Source organism: Seriola dumerili, unplaced genomic scaffold (genome assembly GCF_002260705.1).
Source record: "Seriola dumerili isolate Sdu_G_001 unplaced genomic scaffold, Sdu_1.0 BDQW01000108.1, whole genome shotgun sequence".
In the NCBI taxonomy this organism is placed as follows: Eukaryota; Metazoa; Chordata; class Actinopteri; order Carangiformes; family Carangidae; genus Seriola; species Seriola dumerili.
In genome coordinates, this window is record NW_019174363.1 from 141,371 (window position 1) to 164,702 (window position 23,332).

General features: G+C 42.2%; 1 protein-coding gene across 1 annotated transcript in view; it reads left to right on the forward strand.

Moving 5' to 3' along the window:
• LOC111222791 (thrombospondin type-1 domain-containing protein 7A-like) overlaps positions 1-23,332 on the forward strand; it is a 227,496-nt gene that overhangs the window by 81,985 nt on the left and 122,179 nt on the right. The window contains exons 4-5 of the mRNA XM_022746644.1: positions 3,571-3,819; positions 20,218-20,399. Of these exons, the coding sequence (XP_022602365.1) occupies positions 3,571-3,819; positions 20,218-20,399 (431 nt within the window). The remainder of the gene's footprint in view (positions 1-3,570; positions 3,820-20,217; positions 20,400-23,332) is intronic.

The window sequence follows — 23,332 nt, forward strand, 5'->3', positions numbered from 1 at the left end:
ATGAGCAGACCATGGCTGGCACAAGGTCTTTGTGCACTGCATATGTCGCTTTGTTTTTTTTCTAGCGCCAAAAATGTGGACACAGGAATGTCTTACAGAAACATGTCACTTCTGCATTTTTGGGGAAATCAGCTCCTGAATGCAGTCGATGGAAGAGGTGAAGGGTACTCCCATCGTTTTCTCTGTGCTTAAGTAGATACATTCTATGAAACACGACAAATTTGTCTACTATTGAGGAAGCTGTGATGTGTGAAGATTGAAATATGTGGCCGTAAGGATGAGTTACATAGATTTTTTTCAGACAAATTTTAGAGTTTCTCCCACTCTAGCAGTGATGTCATCCACTCTAGCCCTGAACATTCCGTGCAATACACAACCATTATAAACTCAAGAATGATCTGAAAAAAGCATGAAACTAAAACTGTGATAATTAAGATATCAAAAAGTTGAATACGAGTTTAATAGCTGAATGCCTTGTGAACATTTTAAAGTTTGAATGAAGTCCATAGCTGAAAGTATGCTGAAGAAGTTGAAACTCAAAGAGGCCGAAGCTTTCAAGGATTTGAACATCCTCTCCATTCATTTGAATGGCAAAAAAATCACAGAAAACACTTAATATTTTGAAAATTCTGAATAGTAGAAAAAAGTTGTATGCATCCGATAATCAACAGAACAAGCTGAACGTTTTGATAGTTGAATAGTTTTTGTACGAAAAAGTATGAAGTAGTTAGAGACTGTAGAAAGGATACTAATATGAAAATTTAAAAATTATAGTCCATCCATCCATTTTCTTCCGCTTATCCTCTAGTAGGGTCGCGGGGGGGCTGGAGCCTATCCCAGCATCTTTTCGGGCGAGAGGCAGGGTACACCCTGGACAGGTCGCCAGTCCATCTCAGGGCAAACACATAGAGACAGACAACCATTCACTCTCAATGGTCAATGTGGAGGATCCAATTAGCCTAGTCCGGAGTACCTGGAGAGAACCCACACAGGCACGGGGAGAACATGCAAACTCCACACAGAAAGATCCCGCGTCCGAGCCGGGACTCGAACCCGGAACCTTCTTGCTGTGAGGCGACGGCGCTAACCACTGCACCACCGTGCCGCCCAAGAATAATAGTGTGCTAATAAAATAATGCTGCAGCATTCACTCTAATAAGTAGCAGAATAATAATATATGCCTTCAATGCTATTGCATTGCAGGCACATAATAAAGACTTTAATGGGGACTGAGAGAGGTTTTCATTGAACCAGAATAGTAGACAAGTATCCCCAGGAATTATGTCCATATTGGACAATTTCACACCTCAACATATGTGTTCAGTGCCAAAGTGGCACTTTTTTAGTGTGTCAGAAAGTAAATAAGAGGTTGTCCACATGGTGGATTTCATGGGGGAGACTGTAAATAACATTCACTATTATTTAACCATAACCGATTAAGTAACCTTTATCATATCGGGATGTCCGGTTGGTGTAGGGGTTTAAGACACTGGCCATATAATTAAAACATCCTCAGCCCAACTCCAGCTGGGGACCTTTGCTTCATGTTATTCTCCATCTCTCTCTCTCTCTTTTCATGTCTTGTCACCACTGTACTAAACACTGTCTGTACACTGTACTGCACAAAAAATGCCCCCCCCCCCAAAAAAAAAAACTCTAACCCATACCCTTGTCATAAAACGATATAGACATGATATCCATAAATATCTTATAATGCCACAGTGCAGGGCCTCGATAATAATGCCAAAGGTTGTGAAGAAAATTGCTGTCAGTTTCAATTAGTGAGTGTTCCATATCATTTTGTCTATTCCACTTCCTCAGTGCACATACAGCCTCTCAATAACAATGGACACACTCATGAAAGCTTCAAAGTGAGATCCATCCAAAGAAGTACAGGCTCATCCAGTGAGGTCAATGTCCATGAGGTGTCTGAGAGCCATATTCTTCGTAGGGGATGAATGGCCTCATTCTGTCTCTGCTCTTGCCCTAATAAAAGGCCACTCTAATAAAGGCCACTGAGCTGTGTCCTTTCTTTGAAATTGTACTGAAATCATATTAAAGTCAAACTGTTACATTTAGTATCTGTAAAGCTCCACAATGCCATAATCATGTCTAGACACTGCTGCTCATGCTTTACCATAGGGTTATAGAGAAGGAACCCCAATGGCTTTGAAAGAATTCTGATAAAAAAAGACTAAAACAAAAAAGAGAGGGAAACAGACAAGAGTTTGTTCACAAAGCTTCAGAAAACCTCCAGAAGTTCAGGGAAACGGAGGAAAAATTTAACTGTTCAGACTAAGAGAAGCAGTGTGTCATTATCCCAAATGGCCAATCTGCCCTTTACAAAATACACACAGAGAAAAACAAGTGTCTTTCAACTCCACAGCCATCCCCTCATCAAACGGATAACGAATTGTTTGGGTTTGTAATGAGCAACTTTGAAATTATTTTTATCACATTGGCTGACTCAGACAAATTAAAACTGTAGGATGTACAGCTGTATTTCACCAGCCTTTGTGCAGTCACTTCACTACAGTTGTTTTGGTTCCTAATAACCTACCTTGAGAATGGAGTTTTTTTACAAGCCATAAATGTTGCTCTCTGTCTTCTCCTTTTTCTGTTTTATCTGCTCTTGTATGGATGTCTTTCTGTGGACATTGTTATATCAATATGTTGCTTGTTTTCATATTATGAATATATTTTTGTATGTGCCCAAATCTCATGGGTTTAGCATACAAGCAGTAAAGCACAGATTTGAATTATATATACATATATATACATATATAATAATTATATTATATTATTGTTATAAATTCCTGTTCTATCTGAATACTGATTCACAGTTTCACTTTGTTGTGCTTCTTTGTTCTCAGGGCATGTTAGCTGCCCCCAGCAGTCATCACATATGCAATAATGTAAACCTATTGCCAGGCAGGGGCATTGATTTTTGGATTATTCTGCAAAACCCCACATTACACTGAATGCTAACATCAAATTCATTCTTTTATAATATCCATGTAAGGCAACTATGGTATGTTTAAGGTTTAGTACAGATTGTGGTCATAGCAAGTAAACTTAAGTTAAGATGTTGATATCAGATAACTAAAACTAAAAGTCAATAAAAGGCACTGCCATGCGAACATTAATTACAGGTCTGTGACTGGCAGCTACAATAATAAAAGCTGATGGAGTGCCCACTGATCCAGTCTTAAAAGAAGAAAGAAAAAGTCCCTTTTTAAAATGTTTGTTGTCCGGTTCTTATTTGTAATTGCTGCTTTATGCTATTAGTTATAGGATATACAGCAAAGTCACAAAAATGTAAAGGTACTATCCATTTTTTAATTATTGACGATTGACATTGAAATATCTGTCTGTGCTTCATCAAAAGATGCCAAGGGAGACACTTATAATCCTTAACATTACATAATCTAGGTAAATTAACTTGGGTTAATTGGGTCTGTGTTACAAGAAACTTTTTCATGCAAAATTACATTTGTGAGAATAATTATAGAACAACCAGCAACTCAAGTTCATCTTGTCTAATGGTATCTTTGTTTTTATCTTCTACAGCCTGTGCTCTCAGGAGACACTGCCAATGACCTTCCAGGCCTGCATCATGACCAAAGACTGTGATGTTACTGAATGGTCTGAATGGTCAGCTTGCTCCAAGGAATGTTCTGACCCCAACAGGCCCAAGGGTGAACGTATCCGCACCAGAAAGGTTAGCCAATTCCCAATTGGTGGAGGAGGAGATTGCCCAGAACTGGAGGAAAAGAAGCCCTGCAGCCCCCAGGGAGATGGAATGCCACCCTGTATTGTGTAAGTACAGGACAAGGATAGAATTAGCAATACAACTGATGTACAAGTGCTGTTAGTTTGCTAAAAGTTGAGTTGAGTAAATGTACAATTTTCTGTGTCTAATATTCTTGCAAAGTGGATGACAAATGAAAACAAGGTATTTTTGGAATGAATAAAATGCTGCATTTACTAAAAGCAGCGGAGGTATCAGTAGGTGGTTGGGATGGATGGGGGGCATGCATCGCGCACAGATGTCACACCAGAGACTGGGATTCACATCCAGAGTCATGTCTTTGGTTAGGTTTAGGCAACAAAAGCACTTTCGTTAATGTCAGGGAAAGATAGTGGTCTTGTTTAGGTTTAGATTGTGGTGTGGTTTATGTAGGAAAAGTTCACTGTGACTTCAAAACCATAAAAACCTCTCTAGCCCCATATATGCCAGTAGACAATGGGCTGTGGTCTGCTTGACTTATGCCTCAACATTTGATGCAGCAGATAAAATTGGTCTACTGGACTACCCTCTTCATTAAAAAATTAAGCTTAAGGGATACTCAGGGGTCTTAAACTTAAACAAGATTTACTTCCTCATTCTCCGAACACCACTACTGTCTTATTGATATGTTCTCGACACACAAGACAGCTGGTATTATACACACTACTTTGTTTAAATTGTTCTCCCCAAAGTTGGTCTCTGGCACTTGTTTGACATCCTGCAAGTCATAAGGAAGGGTATCAATGTGTACTCTGTCATAGGCTTTGCCAAATCATGTCAAGATTTTATGATTGCCCAATTTGATCATGATCTTATCAGACAAAATTATTGTGTAACCTGGCATTATGGTTGTGGTTGTGGTCTTTGACTTTTCGCTGCTTTGATGTTCAAGTCAGCTGTAGATAGATAGATAAATGCTTTATTTATCCCCTAGGGGAAATTCATGTGTCCATTAGCTCATTGTTGATGATAATAATAATAATAATAATAATAATAAAAACTGTTAATGATAAATAAACAATAATAATGTGATTAGTCCACTTCCTTTGGCTGAGGTGTTGTATAGCCTGATAGCAGTGGGAACAAAGGCTCTCCTGAACCTCTCTGTTCTGCAGCACAGTGAGATGAGACGTTTGCTGCACCTGTATCTGCTTCTCTGTCATGCCAGAATGTTGTGGAGAGGATGGTTGGTATTGTCAAAGATGGCCTCCATCTTACATTGCATGTGTCTCTCCACAACAGTCCTGAGTGAGTCCAGACTCCTGCCAAGCACAGACCTTTAACAGCCTCGGACACACACCATCTGGGCCTGTTGCCTTTCCAGGATGTAGCCTCTTGAGCTAAGTCTTCACATGTTCACATGTTGACTGGCTGTTCTTGTCTTTACAGTCCTCATCCCCTTCCACACGTCTCTGGTGTTGTTGTGCTGCAGCTTCCTCTCTACTTTCTTTTTGTAGTCCTCCTTCACCTGCTTTAATCTCCTCTTCAGCTCATGTTGCACACACCTGAGCTTCTCCCTGTCTCCATCCCTGAAGGCCTCCTTTTTCTGGTTGAGGAGGGTCTTGCAGTTACTGGAGAGCCAGGGTTTGTTGTTTGGAAAGCAGTGTAAAGTCCTTGCTGGTATTACAGTGTCCATACAGAAGTTTTTCCATACAGAAAAACGAACATTCCATTCCGTGGTACTTTCAACCATTCTATCAAGGTCAAGGTCCTTGCTTTTATCATTTCCCTGTGACTGCAACAGTACATTCCATCTGTGCACTCAAAACAGTCTTTTAGACACTCACTGGCCTCTGAGGTTCAGTTCCAGAATGAGCGGGTGGTTGCAGCCTGCCTCAGTGCACAGGACTTGTAGGAGGCTGAAGAAAAACCAGATTATGATCTGATCTGCCAAGTGGTGTTAGAGTTGAAGCACTGTAGGCCTCACCAGAAGGCTTTTCACAAGGTCAATATGGACATTAAGTGATCTATTAAAAAGAGAACACACCTATGCAGGCACCAGGGTTCTCATGTTCAAAGCTTTGTGTAGAATTCATACTGAATCATAGTGTATGCACAAAGCCGGAAAGTTGCGTACGCACCAAAAAATTAGGATGTATGAAACCATGCGCATGTAGTAGTCCACACACATTTTGTTTGTACATCCTAATCAATGTAAAATTCAGTGCACATGTATGGCCATCACAATCTACCCTCTCTCTGCACTAAATTTAATATACTAATGAGCATAAATGCACCTGGGCTACCCCTCGCTTCAGAATCAAGAAAGCAGCAAGTTGGTCAAAAATATAAATTTCAGTGAGTGTGAGGTGGAGGTGCTGCTTTTAGTCCAGCAAAGATTATATTAATAATAACAGAAAACAAATGGAGCGGGAGTGCGTGGTGGAGGCTATTAGTGCGGTGGGGTCCTGACATGCCATGCACCAAAGTGGGGAATTCTTCTTGTACTTCATGCACTTTTTCTTGATAGAAATGACTGAAATAGTTTACAGTAGTATTTGGTTTATTGATGGGATTGCTGAAAAAGCAATCCCACTATATGCTGTTTTTAGGTCGAAAACGAACATTCCATTCATTATTATTCTTCTGCTCCGTTTTTTGGCCCGCTAGAAACTAGGCAGATTATTTTTTACAATCCTCTTTAACTCATCCTCAAGGCCACACTTCACTCTACACACATCATTACTCTTCTCACAGAATTTGAACTATGCCCTTCAAAGTGGCAGGAGTACCATCCAACTGCCCCATTCACTCTAATGTAAAACGAAGGCAGAAAATCAGGAAGCGACAAGAAGCAAGGCATTTTTAATGTTTTTTCATTGTTAATTTCAGTTTGTCATTCTTACTGACTCCAGATTACATATATTCTGATCGGTGGATGACTTTTGGAGCTCATTGTGATTGGTAGATTAACTGTGGAGCGAATCCTGATGGGTGGATTACCTTTAAGCAGTGTTTGCCAGGTGCTACCTTTTCAGACAGATATGCAGGCAGGCAGGTAGGTGGCAGGCAGACAGACAGACAGACAGACAGGCATTACGGCAGGCAGACAAGCAAAAGACAAGACAAATGGAACATTAGACAGGCAGACAGACAGAGATGGATAGACATAAAAACAGACAGAGAGAGAGACAGACTGACAGAAAAAAAAGGCAGGCAGGCAGACAGACAGACAGAAAGAGTTAGTTGCAGCTCTATTTTAAATGTTATTTATCTTATTTATTAATTTTTATTTATTTATTATTTATTTTTTAAATGTTTAAATTGCTGGCATTTCAAACAATGAAATTCTGGTCAATTAAAATCACCATGGCAACGTCTGAATGCAGGGAGGGGACAGCTGTTTCAAATCATCTGATTAGAGACTCCTCTGATATCTGTGGTGTTCATCCCTTTACTGACATTTCCGTCAAAACCCAGCTACAGACTGCTCCAAAACTAAATACAAGACAACAATTTATACACCTCTCAAGTGTTTTATTCAAAATTTCTTTCAGTCCAGTTTTAATCAGGAAATATTCGGCAGTTAATTTCAGTTTGTCATTATAACTGACTCCACAAAACATATTCTAATTTTTGGATTACTTTTGGAGCTCATTGTGATTGGTGGATTACCTTGGGAGCTCATTCTGATTGGTGGATTACCTTTAAGCAGTGTTTGCCAGGTGCTACCTTTTCCTTTTCATTTTAATTGTGTGTAAAGTCAAACTTCAGGAAACCAGGAAGCAGAACATTTTTAAATCACTGCACACGCCACATTTTTGACACCACAGACAAGTATGTTATATCACTGCATTCAGCAAAGTGTCCTTTCTCAGAAAACACAAAGCTCTGGCTGATAGGTTTGAATAATTTCTTCAAATTTGGCAAAAACATTTACTTGGACTCAAGGTCAAACTGATAAGATTTTGGCGGTCAAGGTCGCGGTAATCTCACAAAAACGTGATTTTGGCCTTGTGAACGGAATATCTCCAGAACTCCTCATGGGAATCCCTTCAAATTTGGTACAAATGTTCACTTGAATTTTAAGATGAACAGATTATATTTTGGGGGTCAAAGGTCAAAGTTCAGGGGTGTGGTGACTCAGAATACACTTTCTAGCCATAACTCAAGACATCACACAGCAATTAACATTAAAAAACTTCACACAAATGGTTAATATTCTTTATGATTCTGGATAAACAGGGATGTAATGGCGATAATTCTAGTTTTCAGTTAATCATTGTGACTTAACACAGACAGACAGACTTAGTTGCGGCTCTATTTTAAGTGTTAGTTGCTGGCATTTCATACAACGAAGCTCAGCTTCAGACATTTCTCAGCAGCCAGCAACCCAGCTTAGCTTCATCTTGGGCAGAAGCAGCAATCCCACCACAATTTATCACATACGTTTAATATACACTAAACACATAGACACACAATATACATACTGACCACACCTCATTTTAAGACAAATGATCTGAAACTAGCAAAGATGAGTGCTGCACTGGCTGTAACATACGAAGTAGCATAGTGTGGTGGTGTTCAATATATTGCAGCATACTCTTGTTTTGAAAGGGCTGAAGCAGGAAGTAGTTCGGAGAGAAAGGAAACATTTGTATTGACTGTTAAATGGTAGCTGGATGTATAAGCATATGGTTTGACAATAACCTCCACTCGATACCTGTTGCAGTGAATCCATAATGCACAACATGACATGGTGTCAGAAGTGCTGCAACAGAGAAGAGCACATGCTAGAAAGTTGTAAGGGGAGAGTTTTGACAGCTTCGCAGGGACATGGAGGAGGACCGCGCCAACATGCTAGCTGCACAGCCTCCCCAGCTAGCAGCTGACGCATCGCGGAGCGCCACATTCACCATTCAGTTCGACTTCACAAAGCGAACGATGGATATGGAAGTTTGAACAATTCCGACTGGTCAGCAATCTTCACATAATCTCTGAAGCTAATCAAGTGTACACATTAATCTACTGCATGGGTGATGAAGCAGACGATATACTGCGAGGTCAAGCTCTTTCCGAGGCAGCAATACAACAATATGATATGGTAAAAGAGACGTTTGAGTCATACTTCGTGCCGAGGAAAAATGTAATTTGTGTGCAGCAAGCTAATGAGACTGTAGATACCTTCATCACTGCATTATACGCATTTGCTGGAAACTGCAGCTAAGTTGCACTCCACGACGAGTTGATCAGAGACCATCTGGTGGTGGGACTGAGAGATATAGGGCTATCTGAGCTAATGCAGTTGTACAAAGATTTTACTCTACAAAAAGCAGTCAACATGGCCAGACAGTCGGAAGTGATAAAAAGACAGCAAGCAGATCTTAGAGGGGACAATAAAAAGGACACTGATGCAGTGAAAGTAAAGACCAGAGTACAAAAGCATGCCTCAAACAAAGCCCAGTATCAAACAAAAAAGACACAAGCTAAGTCAAAAGCACTTTCAGACCACCAAACATGCTACAGCTGTAGAAAATCCCCCAGCCACAGAAAATCACAGTGCCCAGCCAAAGAGGTGACATGTAACACCTACAGCAAAGTGTGTATATCAGCTAAGACAGTGCATGTAACAGAAACTGACAACACCTCTAACCCCACACGTCTGTTTCTAGGTTCAGTAAATGCAGGCACAGACCCATGGTTTGCGGACTTGACAATAGGACACCACAAAGTTAGGTTCAAGATGGATACAGGCGCTAATGCCATAGTCATTTCATCAGGATAACTGATGATTCAGGAAAAAGTCTATGTACTAGAGAACCTACACATAGCTTTTCTAAGCAGACCAGCAAGTGTCAAGCTCAACCTGGTGTCCTCAGTAGATGGCATTGACAAAACTGTGATAGAACTGTGATCCTACCCAAAACTCCTATCCCCCTGCTTGGGAAAGTGAAGTGGGATAGTGTCAGCCACAGAACATTTCCAACGGAGGATGTCCTTGATAATTGATGGACTACAGGGAGTTGTGTGTCATATGGATGATATTCTCATTTGGGGAAATAATCAGCATGAGCATGACACCAGACTCCACATTGTTCTGCACAAACTCCAGGAAGCAGGTGTCATACTGTGTTGAAGGAAAAAAGGTCCAGGTCCGGGCCGGTGACTAAGTCTAGACCTCTTAATAATAATAATAATAATACATTTTATTTGGCAGCGCCTTTCACAGCACTCAAGGACACTTTACAGAAGATTAAAAACACAATAAAAATAATAAAAACAACAGACAGTTAAAAAGAAAACAATGAAATTATAGCGACTATGCAGATTGAAACAGATGAGTTTTGAGTCTTGATTTGAACTGGGGTAAAGAAACAATGTTACGGATGTCTGGTGGGAGAGAGTTCCAGAGTTGGGGAGCAGAGCGGCTGAAAGCTCTGCTCCCCATGGTGCTGAGGCAGGCGGATGGCATAAAGAGGTGAAGAGAGGAGGAAGACCGGAGGGAACGAGAGGGGGTGGTAATGTGGAGGAGATCAGCCAGATGATAGGGGGGGTGAGGTTATGGATGGCTTTGAAAGTATAGAGAAGAATTTTGAATGTGATACGGAATTTGACTGGGAGCCAGTGGAGCTGCTGGAGGACGGGAGTGATGTGGTGAAAGGAGGGGGTTCGGGTGATGATACGGGCAGAGTTTTGGACCAGTTGGAGCTTATGGAGGGATTTGTGGGGGACACTGAAGAGGAGTGAATTACAATAATCAATATGCGAGGTGATGAGGGTGTGAACTAGAATGGCAGTGGTGTGAGGGGTGAGAGAGGGGCGGAGACGATTAATGTTGCGTAGATGGAAATATGCAGACCGAGTGATGTTATTAATGTGGGAGTGGAAAGAAAGTGAGCTGTCGAGGATGACACCCAGACTCTTAACCTGTGGGGAGGGGGACACTGTGGAGCTGTCTATGGTGAGGGAAAAACTGTCAGCTTTGGATAGGGAGGATTTGGTGCCGATAATAAGAAGTTCAGTTTTATCACTGTTTAATTTGAGGAAGTTTGCGGTGAACCAGGATTTGATTTCAGAAAGGCAGTGGGTGAGGGAGGAGGGAGGGAGAGTGGAGTTCGGTTTACTGGAAAGATAGAGCTGGGTGTCATCCGCAAAGCAGTGAAACTGGATACCATATTTACGGAAGATATTCCCGAGGGGGAGGAGGTATATGATGAAGAGGAGGGGCCCCAGGACAGAGCCCTGGGGCACACCTGAAGTAACGGGGGAGGGCTGTGAGGTAAAGGACTTGAGCTGAATGAACTGAGTGCGGCCAGTGAGGTAAGAGTGGAACCAGAGAAGGGGGTGTGAGAGATGCCAATGGAGGAAAGTCTACTGAGGAGGATGGGGTGAGAAACGGTGTGGAAGGCCACACTCAGATCGAGGAGGATGAGGATGGAGATCAAACCGGAGTCAGATGCCATGAGGAGGTCATCTGTGATCTTAATCAGGGCTGTCTCTGTGCTGTGGCGGGGACGGAAACCGGACTGGAATTGTTCATATAGGCTGTTTTGGGTGAGATGGGTGTGGAGCTGAGAAGCAACAGTTTTCTCTAAAATTTTGGAGATGAAAGGAAGGTGAGAAATGGGGCGGAGGTTATTGAAGTTATTACGATCTGAACCAGACTTCTTCAGGATGGGGCTGACGGCTGCAGATTTGAAGAGAGTGAGAACAATTCCAGAGGACAGTGAGGAGTGGATAATAGCTGATATGAGGGGGAGCAGAGAGGGGAGGCAGGATCTGACCAGGACTGTGGGGAGGGGATCCAGTTGACATGTAGAAGGCTTGGACTTGGTGATGAGCTTGGATATTACTGGACGGACGAGGGAGTTCAAAGGTGGAAAATGGATGAAAAGGCGGAAGAAGTTCAGAGGAGGGGAGGGGTGAGGTTGTGGAGCCCAGATGCTGGTGGATTTTCATGACCTTTTCATTGAAGAACCGGAGATGAGAATTACAGGTGTCCGTGGAGTAGAAGTGGGGGGGGTAAGGAGTCAGGGGGTTGGATGATGCTGTTGAAAACAGAAAAGAGAGTCTTCGTGTCGCCTGCATTAGAGCAGATAAGTCCAGAGTAGTATTGTGATTTAGCATGAGAGATGGAGTCCTTATAAAGAGATAGCTGAGCAGTATACATGTCTTTGTGGATGGTAAGACCAGATTTCCTGTAGAGTCTTTCAAGCTGTCGATTTTGGATTTCATGGTGCGGAGATCGGGAGTGAACCAGGGAGCAGACAGAGTGAAGAAAACAGAACGAGATTAGACAGGAGCGAGTGAATTGAGAATGTTGGTAAGACCGTTATTGTACAGGGTGACAAGATCATCAGGGGTGAAGGAAGAGTCCGGTGTCAGGGTGGCGATACAGGAGGAGAGGGAGTCCTTGTTGATGACCTTGATGTTGCGGAATGAAATGACACGGGGGGTCTTGGAAATGGAGAGACGGAGGGTGACATTAAATGAGAGGAGGAAGTGGTCTGTAATATGGAGTTGATCAGCAGTACAGTTAGAGGGGGTGAGACCAGAGCAGCAAATTAAGTCCAGGGTGTGACCTTTTATGTGTGTGGGGAAGTCTGAGAACTGCTGGAAGCCAAAACTGTCGAGTGATGAAGAAAAGTCTTTGGTGAGGGGAAGAGCAGTATTGTTCATGTGTATGTTGACATCTCCCAGCAGAATTACATTCGGAGAGAGAGTGGAAAGGTGGGTGAGAAGGGCAGAGAACTCACTTGAAAATTCGGTGTGAGGCTTGGGGGGACCGTAGACAGTGGCAATGATTGTGGGAGTGGGTCCAGATATTTGACAGGCAAGACATTCTAATGACGAGAGAGGAAGCACAGAAACTGGAACAACCTTCCACTTCTCGCGGAAAAGTATCGCAAGACCACCTCCGCGAACAGAGCCGCGAGGTTTGCAAAAGTAAACAAACCCCGGAGGAGTAGAGTCATTGAGCTGGGAAAAGTCACCAGGTAGTTGCCAGGTCTCATTTAAACAAAGAAAATCGAGCTTACGAGGTCAGTAAGGAGATCCTGGACGAGATGTCCTTTGCCCATGAGCGAGCGGATGTTCAGCAGACCGAAGCTGATGGTGGTGTTGTCGCTGGAGAGAGGAGCATTAGCCGACCTAGCCAGGCGGGCTAACACACTGTGGTCGACAGACCGGCCGGTGTTTATGGGTGGGCGGCAAGTGGAGGACCAGAAGGAGGTAATCCCTTTGGAGCCGGTGAAGAGGAAACCCCGCCGAGAACCACGGTGGATGTACCTTGGGCGATGCTGGAAGCCGATGTCTGGATGGAGACGAAGAGCTGCCGGTGGAGATCTGGACCGCTGAGAGCGCAGCCTGAGAAGCTCCGCCGCCGAATACTGGAGTAGTCCTTCCACAGGTAGATGGAGGAGAGACAGGACAGTCCAGACCAGTAGGGACCACACATAAACTCTGCTGGCCCACATAGTGAAGCGCTGTAGAAAGGCAGTGACGTGGAGCCGGGCGGTGAGCCGAGCAGGTAGGCAAAGTTAGCCTGCTATCACACAATTAGAAGTGATGACAGCAGAAATGAAAAGATCAGGCTACAGAGGAGGGTTAAGATTCCCAAAAAGAGTAGAAATATGGTTGGAGTGTGGCTGGAGAACTGTAAAAACACTTAAAAACAAGTTGCCAGTGAGTAGCGGCAGCAAAACGCGCCAGCGTTCACTCAACCGGAACCGGTTCACCAACACTTAACTTTCTACAAAATTGCACTTTTACTGGAGTCAAAAAAGAGTAAAAAAAAGAAGTAACCGGAGATGATCAGAGTCCAATGCAATAGAATTTAATCTTTCACAAGAATAAAAGCGAGACATGGGGTGGTGGTGTTGTGGTGTTTTGTGCTGCAATTGGGTCCTATCAAGACCCGTTACATGCAGAGAGCGAGCAAGGGAAGCAGTATGGTGGCCAGGCCTAGTCAGCCAAATAAACGATTTGGTGAGAGTGCAGGACATGCATAAAAGAAAGAGACAGGCCATGGCAGAAAGTAGCCTAGACTTATTCACCCTGAATGACGGCAACTATCTACTAGTAGTAGACTATTACTCTAGATTTGTAGAGGTTGCAAAGTTAACTCCAACCAGATCAGAAGATGGAATAGTGCATTTCAAGTCCATCAAAGCATGGCATTCCCGAACTCTTCTATAGCTGTAACGGACCACAGTTTGCAAGCCAACAATTTGTAGACTGTGCAGCAGCTTATGGGTTCAAGCACATCACCAGCAGCCCCAGGTTCGCTTAAACTAATGGAGAGGCAGAACGCCATGTTCAGACAGTTAAGCACAAGATCCATACCTTGCTTTGTTAGCTTACAGAACTACACCATTATCCTGTGGCTACAGTCCTGTTCAACTCCTTATTGGGCAGAGACTTCATGCACCAATTCCCAGGTCCCATCCCTGCTCACGGCAGATAATCTGGATTCAGATGTGGTTGCCGGCAAAGAAAGGGAAAGGAGGATAAAGGACATGTCAACCTTCAACAGGAGACATCATCTCAGAGATTTGAGCCAACTCTCACCTGGACAGCCTGTATGGGTCACAGATGCTAACACCCAGCACAGTGGTCTCAACTCATTCCACACCACGGTCTTATTTTGTGGATTGTCCATCAGGTGAAACAGACGGCATCTTGTTCCTTTGCCTGACATTAAACCTCACACAGGTGTTGGGTCTGAGCTCTACCTCATGAGCTGGACACCAAATATGTTGGATTTCGGTTGTCTATCAATTTATTGGCTATCATAAATTAAGAAAATATTAATATTAAAAATATTAATGTTAAATAATAACTTTAAAATTAATTAAAGTCCTCTGGACACCAGCCTAAACTGATAGGCAAAATAGCCAATATGGTTTTAGTCTCAATTTATTACCATTAATCTGGAACTCTGATAAACCATTAGCTTACTAACTATAACCAAATCAACAGTAAATTAAAGTTGAAGGATTGGAATTCTACAAAGTAGAGGTTGGCAATATTCACGCTTGTGCAACATTAAACACACCAGTAGTTATACTACAATGGAGCAGAGTAAAACACAGTGTCTAATCTAGTATATACAGGGGTGTGTATGTGTGTGTGTATGGGGTATGTGTGTGTGTCTGTGGGGACACAAACAAAGGCAAGATGGCCGATTCAAAGTGGTCACTGTGACCACATGACCTGAACAAAGAAGACTACACAAGATGGCGGTAAACAAAGAAACTACTCAAAATGGCCGCTGAGACCACTTGGTGTGTGTGTGGGAGGGAAGGTGTGGGTTTCTTTGTTAGCCTAGCTCATGTAATCTAAAGTTACCAGGTTAGAGAGAGGAGGTTAGCTTCATGCAGGTTCTGGAATTGAGACGTACTACTATGTGTGTGAACATACGAGTACCTGATTAACTGTATGACTGACCACAACCTAAGCAAACATTACAACAACAAGACATCAATCAACAAGCACATTAACAAAGTTAAGACTTCTGCTGCTTAGCCATGCTGTGCTATGCTGTGCTGGGAAAGGTTAGGCCCAGTCAGTTAACGTTACTCAGTCCTTGGAACAAACAAAGAGGTCCTTTGCAGTGTTGTTGTAAAGTCCAGTGAGTTGGGAGGCTTCCTGGTGGAGTAAAATCCTGTCTGACTGTGTTGCTTTGTTGTTATCTCCTTTGTTCTCCTCACAGACTTAGCTGTTCCATGCTAACTCTGCTATGACTCCTGTTGCTTGGAAAATCAGCTGGCCTGGTCGTAGCTGCTGATTCTTAAGAGAATCTGGTTCACTCTCAGTTAATCCAAAGCAGGTAGCTGCTGTTGAGGAGAAGAGTGTTTGCAGTCTGCTGTGAGCAGGTCGGCAAGGGAGCTGGTCTCTCAGGTAGCAGAGCTGACCTGGGCTGGGGCCTTGTTGCCCTTTGAAGAGCTGAGAGGAGAGAGCAGAAGCTGCTCTCCAGAGCAAGCCAAGAAGAGAAGAGAGAAAGAAGAGGGCCAGAGGACTGGTTTTGTTTGGTGACACCCTTGGGGTACACGCTGACCCACATTGGCTGGCCAGTAAGGTCTGTGGGGGGAAGGGTTGTCCCCAGGTGTGAACAGTGAGGAACTGTGGAGTGTGAGTTCCTTTGTCCCGTGGAGCAAAGAAACATCTGGTCTCTTGAATGAGTCCCAACACAGGGATACTCAGCACTTCTGTGCTGCCAGATGAGACTGCAGCAGCTACTCCAGCTCCTCACAACTCTCCAGGAAAGACTTTAGAAAACTTTTATAAAAAAAAAGGAAATGTAACAGAAAGTGTGTAAAAGGGAAAAAGTAATTATAATAGTTGAAGTGACATGCACAGGAATGTTTTATGAGTCAAAATGTTCTTTTGAGAGAGAAAATAAAATGTTTGTTTAGAATTTGTTATCTAAAGAGGGCAGATGTGGTGGTGTTCAATATATTGCAGCATACTCTTGTTTTGAAAGGGCTGAAACAGGAAGTAGTTCAGAGAGAAAGGAAACTTCTTGTGTTGACTGTTAAACGGTAGCTGGATGTATAAGCAGGTAGTTCGAAAATAAAGTCAGCTCGATGTTACACTCGATACCTGTTGCAGTGAATCCATTACGCACAACACGAAACATAGTAGCATATTAGCAACATAGAAATAGCTTAGTAAGAGCAGGAGCAGGTAAATGGAGTGTCAGAGGATTTCTCTCTCTTACTCGGGTCAGGTTCATTAGGTATGCAAATTGGATTAAATTAGATGATCATACCCAATGGTAAAGTTGGTAAATCAAGCTCTAGATTTTTGTATGATGGATTAACTACTAATACTGCTAACATAATTAAGCATCTCTGAGAACACTTGCTATTAGAATTTAAACCCTCAATGACTTTAATAGACTTAAGCAATGAATGGTTTGTGAACATTAAAAAAACTATAGCTTTTCCAGTACTTCAGAGGGCATATTATGCCACTGTAAAAACATATTCTCTCTATCATCCTTTCTTATTCTTCTAAAAGTTGTATGTTTATGGGATCATCTTTAAGAAATCATTAGGGATGCTGCGGTTACGTTTTTTTTTTTTGCCACCAATACCAATCATCTATTTTCCGATCATTTTTGCTATGCATACACTTTGTAAAAGTTCTACACGGCTGACATGTTTTGTTTTGGTGGCCTGTTGCACACTGGTGCATTGAGCAGGGTGGGAGGAGGAACTACATTATACAGCACACAGTGCTTCTCTCAGCCGCAAACACCGGAGTAACCACGGGCGATCAGTGACTAGAAGCATTGATTCTGATCTACCGATAATGTATTTTTAAGGAAAATAAGCCGATAATGATCGGCGGGCGATCATTCGGGGCATGAATGTCCTACTGAACGTTGTAATTGCATGCCATACAGACAACAGAAAAAATACTGTAGTTGGGGAATGCCATAAAACATCAGCTTTTCTAAAGCTGTTATGCATGTCAGCAGTGAAAATGACACATGCCAAGATACCACTGGGATGTGGGCTCATCCAGAAAACAATAAGTGTGGGTATGGGGGAGGGGTTGCCCTGTCAAGCTGGTGACAGTTATCCAGTGACAGTCTTGGGCTTGTGGGAGATGGTGTTTATTAAATAAATACAAATTTACAAATACAAAGAATGTGTTAAAAGCTCTGGTTTCACTTCAACTCTCTGTAACCATATGAGAGAGTAAATCAATGTCTATCAATTCTTTCTGCCCTCTGTTTGACAGACAGCATGAAGAGAGTCAGCAGTTCTGTTCATGGTAGGCCTGCATGATAAGACGAAAATTTGCAATGTGCGATAACACTTCAATATTGCAATGATGATATGACTTGCAATGAATAAACAAATATTGAAGTGTGCCTATATGGAGTGAGGCTGAATGAAGAACAAAGACAAAGGTAACTATCGGTCGTCTCGTTCATCCTCCTCCGTCTGCTGCATGTAACCCTGCTGTGAGGGGGCGGCTGCTCTCTCAGCCTCTCTCAGTTATAAGTATACAAAGGTCTGTGGCAAATGAAGCTGCAGTCTACACACAGAAAATTTTCCTTTTTAGCTTGTTCATAACAGTTCCCTGTTAGCTTTACGTTAGCACGCTGCGCTTGTGTAAAACAAACCACAGTGGACGGGAGAAGTTGAAAATGTAGCTTTTCTACATGTTTTAAATCTTGTTGAACAGGTGGTGTGATAAAAGACGCTAATTGCTTTTGCACTCGCAAAGGTTGTGATTACACTCACAGAACTATGACCGTAGTTTCTGTCAACTCCAGTGAAAAGTTCAGTCCTCACTGGTCTCCACCACTGCCTCTGTGCTGTCCCGTGTGTGTGTGTGTGTGTGTGTGTGTGTGTGTGTGTTTGTGTGTGTGTGTGTGTGTGTGTGTGTGTATGTGTGTGTGTGTCAAAGAGGAGAGGCTGAAGCCCAACACGAAAATGCGTTAGAGTTTTTTTCCGGTTCATTTGGCTCAGGCGCTCTGCCTTGAAAAACCTGTGTGACTGTATGGTGTGTGTAAAAATGTTTTTTCTTATTCAACACATTTCAGTCAGTCTTTTATGATGTGTTCATTGCACACGTTCATATCACGATGATGATGAAAATATGATTTATCAGTCAGCACTAGTTCATGGTGCTGAAAAACTGCTCTGTTTGAATGTCCCCAACTGGGCAATATTAAGCACCAAGATGCAATGCTTTCCTAGGGGCCTTGTTGTCCCACAGCAGTTCAGAGACAGAGACCTTGCTCATGAATATGGAGCCTTTCATTGGCAACCTCAACTGAATTCCATTATCAGCAGAGATGGAGGCAGGGTTTACATTTCTATCCTCAGGATGGCAACCACAAAGCTTTATTGCTGAAGCACACTTCTGCCAGTTCAGTAACCACAAACAAACCCATGTACAGCTGCAACAATGAACAACCTCCTTTCAGCTTAAAATATTGAGTCTTGGAAAAAATTCATTGGACAGTCTACTTAAATTGCAAACCACGAGGTGTATTGTAAACAGAGATATAAGGTCAATATCATAAAGAGCCTATCTAACAATGCTGGAGAGATGCTCAATAATGCAACCCACTCAGCAACAACCAATGCTCTTCAGTATCTGCAAAAAGCCATCCATGCTGTGAGCTATGGCAAAAATGAACAATGATCAAAAGCTAGAGCTATTAATGATTGCAGCAGAATACTCAAATTTGAATATATAGTCTTTTACTCAAATACACTCCTCTGTAATTGGTCAATAAAGATTGGTATTTTTTAGTTTTGTTCATTCATGTCAAAAGTTAAAAAAATGTAAATATCTTAAAACAAAGCTAATGATACATTTTGAAACGGAAAATATTGTTCATTTCAGCAAGAATGAAATAAGTAAGCAAATAAAGATAGACAACCAATAAATCAGATTAGTTTTCTAATAGGATCTAATCTAGATCCTTTTAGACAACTAATCTGTTTTGTCATCTAGATTCTGGAAGACAGTTAGGCAGAATGACAAGGTGGTAAATGGCACAGCAAACATAGGCAATGTACAGGCAAATTAACAGTTTGGGTATGAGTGTTTTAGCACATTTTTATAAGACAAATAAAAACACATGATTTTATGTCCTTAGAGTGTCCCCCTGCAAAGGACACTAGTGGCAAGGTCTGTTCAGAATGCTTCTGGTACTATAATAAAAAATAGAGAAAATATTTGTTTTAACTAATGGTTACATACTAGTGTCCCAAGTAATTAACAAAAAAAAACCAGATGAACTAAAGTTGCTCCACAAGTCAGTTGAAAACGAGGTTGATATCTCCTGATGGCTCATTTTAAAAGGAAAACCGTGTAACCATGTAGGTAGTTAGTTAGCCCAGCATGCTAACATTGGCAGCTTATGTTAGAGAAGACAAACACCCTATTTAATCCATCTTTACAGTTTTGCATTTGGAAATGATAAAAAAATAACACTACCTTCCAAACTCTTATGTAGAATATAACTCCTGTTATAACCCCATGCTCACTGCTGAAGAAATGTTGTAAGCTTTACAGACTTGCTGTGCCTAGTTAAGTTTGCTAAGATTTGATTATGTAGTCTGAAAGGTTTATGTGATTCTATTAAGACCATAATCACGTTGTAATAAAACCCTAAAATTCACATTTATGAGCATTTAAATATATACTGATGTTTGATGAAAATTAATATCCAGTGACCTTTGATCTGACTGCATTAGCTTCACATATACATCTGGTCAATATGAACTCTGTTTGGACCAGACAACAAACCCTTATTCAACAGTCTATGGAAGCAGCTCAGCAACACAAAATAATAGATCTCCTTCCTCCTGCCTCTTTTTCTTGAAGGCTGATACTGATCCACAACATGTGAAAGCGCATTTATTTGATTTACCAGTTCTTTTAATTCTATTAATATAAAACTATATGAGGCCAATGGTATACTTAGCTGACAAACTTTTCTTGTTCTTCAGTTACAGCTGGAAGACCACAGAGTGGACAGAGTGCAGGGCGGATGTGCTGCTAAGCCAACAGGACCGTCGGCGTGGAAACCAAACAGGGCTATGTGGAGGCGGGATTCAAACCCGGGAGGTCTACTGTGTCCAAACCAGTGCTGATACACCAACTAACCTCGGCTCACTCAGGAGCAAAGAAGGTAACTTTCCCAACATGCCTTCTTGTATTGTCTCTATGGTTCTCTTGTATTTCATCCAGTGTTTATATTCCTTATTCACCATTTATAAAATGGATGGGTCACAATTGTTTTATACATAAATAGACTTCTGAGCAGGTAAATGTGTCATTATTATGGACTTGATTAACCTAACATTAATATGACTGCCAAAGTAACATTACTAATACACAAGTGCAGTAAAGGTAATTGAGAAAAACCAATACAAACAGGCGCTTATAATTACATAAATGTGTGTAGTAGAAATGCAAATATGATTGTAAATAATTTTTACACAGTGCCAATGCTCTAACCATCAACTAGTGACATAAACATGCTAATATAACTGTAAGCAGAGGAAAACTTACAGATGAAGCTATTCAGTGGACTTTAAAGCATAAGATGAAGCAGATTGCTAAACTATGATGCTCACTCTGAGCACATGATGAGAAAAAGATTTCCTGATCCCTACTTCCTGTTACTCTCAATGTTTACTGTGATCTCACTTCCTCCTGATTCCTGCTGTTTGAAGCCACCAGTAGATGGAGCCAAATACATCACAGAACAACACAATATACTGATTCCAATACAGAGAGAGTGCTCAGTGCATCATGTGAGTTCCCCCAGCAGTCTAGGCCTATAGCAACATAAGGGGATGGTTTGGGGCTCACCTGAGTCAGCTCTATAACTATAAACTTTATCAAAGGGGACAGTTTGAAGCCTAATCTTAATTGTTGAGAGGGTGTCTGCCTCCTGAACCCAGACTGGGAGCTAGTTCCATCAGAGAAGAACTTGATAGCTGAAGGCTCCGCCTCCCATTCTACTCAGTACTCGTGTTGCAGCATTTTGAGTTATGAGCACACAGCACAGGCATACTATTAATTCGATTGAGTATTGGCTAAAATGATTGATTTGATTGTGAGTGGCATTATAAAGATAACTCTGGCAGTACCACATCACATCACACTCCATTATTATTAATGGTAGCAATAGTGAGAAACCTGTGACTATTAATGACTTACTAACATTTTTGTGAGGCAACCCACAAATTATTCTTACCAATGGCTTATCATACACATAAAGAGAAATAGTAAATGACTAATAAAACTTTTTTATTTAGGATAAACACAAGAAGCTTGTGCTGTAAAAACTGGACCAGACTCAGTGAATAACTCCCTAAGCCCTATGATAACTATTAATTCAGCTACACAGACTAATGAGCAGTGATAACTAACATGTCTTTGGGGTCATCAGGTGGGAAACTCCTTTCACCAGTGTTTCGTCTAGTTGGTCCCACGACACCTCCAGGAGGCTAGACAGTGATCACTGGCGTCCCATAGTCACTCCCCTAATGCCAGCCATCACTGCTCCTCACACCACAACTATTTTCTCCTTTACCTTGCCTATGCTACCACACACAACATTATCATCTAGGACAAAACACACCAGCAGATTCAGCAAACAAACTCCCCTAACCAGTTGGAGAAAATGGCGGCCATTTTGAATGAGGGAGGTAGAGTCAGGGAGAGGTGCCTGTTTGGGCTAGCTCTCCCCCGCCCGCCGGTTAGGCTGTGCTCTACCTCCCCCTACTCCCCCACTCTCCAACAACTCATCTAAAACAAACAAACTCGCCTAGACAGTCAGGAAACACACTACAGACCATTCAGAGCAATACAAACAAACCAACTCACCTGAACTAACCGCATGGTCTCAAAGAGGCTCACACAGGCCACACCCTCCACTTAAAAACACTTCCTCTTCCTGGATTTTCTTCCTTGCTTCTCCTAAGAGCCTGTCTATCCTAAGTGCTCCCCTGCTGGGCCCCCAGCTACCATTACTTCTTCTAATCCAAATCCACTGACTGGATCTTGCTGCCTCATCTGACATGTCTTTTACTATTTTCCTCACACTCTGTCCACTTGCTCTTAGCTCCCTTACAAAAGAGACAACAGACCTTGCTATAAATCCTCTACATCCTACTTCTACTGGACAAATCCTAACTTTCCATCCTCGCTGCTCTGCTTCTGCCCCTAACTCTGCATACCTGAGCTTTTTCCTTTCATATGCTTCTTCAACTTGAAGCCTCCACTGGAACAGTCAACTCTATGAAATATACTTTCATTCTACTCCTAGACCACAAGACTATGTCAGGCCTTAACTTTGTACTGGCTATTTCCTGGGGAACAACAAGCTTTCCTCCTAAATCTACCTGCATTTTCCCCTCTCTCTCGCTCTTGCCTCCTTGCTGTCTTACCAACTTTCTCTCCCTCTTGAACAAACTTTATTGCAACTTCTCTTTGTTTTAGACCCTAAATCCTGCCTCCGTAGGTCTTCTATTCCTGCAGCTAAGCTTTTTAAAACCTGGTTATTCGCCACGCTGTACCGGCCTTGCGACAGACTAACCTTACAGCCTGACAAAATGTGCTTTAGAGTTGCAGTACCTGAACACAATGCACATAGCGGGTCTCCATTTACCCAGAGTTTTAGGTTCTGGGGAGTTGGCAATACATCATATGTTGCCCTATCAAGAATCTAATGCTACTTTCCTCCATACTCCACAGGTCTTTCCAGCTAAGCTTTTTCTTATCTACACCTTCCCAATTAACCACTGTCCCTGCTTAGCCTGGGCCACTGCCTTTGCACCCCTTAATATCTCTCCTGTCTACGAACCTGTTCCACCACTAGCTTTCTCTTTTCCTTGGACCTGCTCTACTCCACACCGGTTTGCCTGGGCCAAGCCCCCAAGCCTCCCCGGCCTATTTGGACCATTACCACAATCTCTGTATGCCTGAGCGTTGCTTCTGCCTCCTGCACTGCCATTCTTGGATTCCACTTTCTCCCCTTGATTGGGTTTGAACCACCTTACTGACTACCACATCTTTACTCCCAGATAACAGGAGCTCATCTCTCTCTTGTTG